We start from the raw sequence: 908 nt of genomic DNA on the forward strand, positions 1-908 counted from the left end.
TGCGGGTGGTTCTGTGTGAACGTGTTGTTTTGGCCAGTTTGAAGTTTCTATCTGTGCCACGACTTGTGCTTGAGTCCAGGCGGACGTTATGGCTAACCGAGCGACGTGCCGTTAACTTTGACTCTTACTGTAAAAAAAGTCAAATTGTTTTAAAACACGTGACATTAAACTCATACAACAGGCACGTTGTGTTTGTTAAGAAGTGGTCATTGGTTAGTTCAGTTTATCCCCCCCACTGTATAACTCAGTTAACTTGATTTTTAGATGACGATAAAAAAATTCCAATATTTGAAAATAGTTCCGCGAACTGATGAACTCGAATTTTTTAAAGAAAAACTCAAATTCTTTGACTAACCCTAACGACTTTTATTGCTAGTTTGTACTAATATTTAAAATAATTAACATATAAATGGAAAGTGTTCTCTTGTCTCGCTAATCATTAGCATTCATCTCAGCGGTGACCAGAGTAAAATATGGAGCAGATGTTTTGACAAAGGGACGGTTTTTTACAAACCAGTGTGGGCTCGAAGGTTCATCTGTTCGTGGTCCTTTGGCTTGAGTTGATTAGCCATTAGCCTTCTGTTAAACCAGATGTTCGTGACTCACTTGTACTCAACTGTTTTGACAGGAAACCAGTCCAGGTTCACCCCTGCCTGATGACGATGCAGCCGAGGAGGCTGGACTGGAAGTCGTGAGTCCAGAGGCCTACATCAAACACCCGCTCCAGAACAGGTCAGGGTGGGAAGTGATGGAACTCACTGTGGAACTGTATATAATATACACTACCGTTCAAAAGTTTGGGGTCACTTAGAAATTTCCTTATTTTTGAAAGAAAAGCACTGTTTTTTTCAATGAAGATAACTTTAAACTAATCAGAAATACACTTTATACATTGCTAATGTGGTAAA

The 908-nt window shown here is 39.5% G+C and overlaps 1 protein-coding gene across 1 annotated transcript in view; it reads left to right on the forward strand.

Moving 5' to 3' along the window:
- The window catches only part of eif4eb (eukaryotic translation initiation factor 4eb), a 12,657-nt gene that overhangs the window by 242 nt on the left and 11,507 nt on the right, over window positions 1-908 (forward strand). Inside the window, exon 2 of the mRNA XM_008310910.3 lies at window positions 629-732. Coding sequence (XP_008309132.1) covers window positions 629-732 — 104 coding nt within the window. The remainder of the gene's footprint in view (window positions 1-628; window positions 733-908) is intronic.

Source organism: Cynoglossus semilaevis, chromosome 1, assembly GCF_000523025.1.
Source record: "Cynoglossus semilaevis isolate Cse_v1.0 chromosome 1, Cse_v1.0, whole genome shotgun sequence".
Taxonomy (NCBI): domain Eukaryota; kingdom Metazoa; phylum Chordata; class Actinopteri; order Pleuronectiformes; family Cynoglossidae; genus Cynoglossus; species Cynoglossus semilaevis.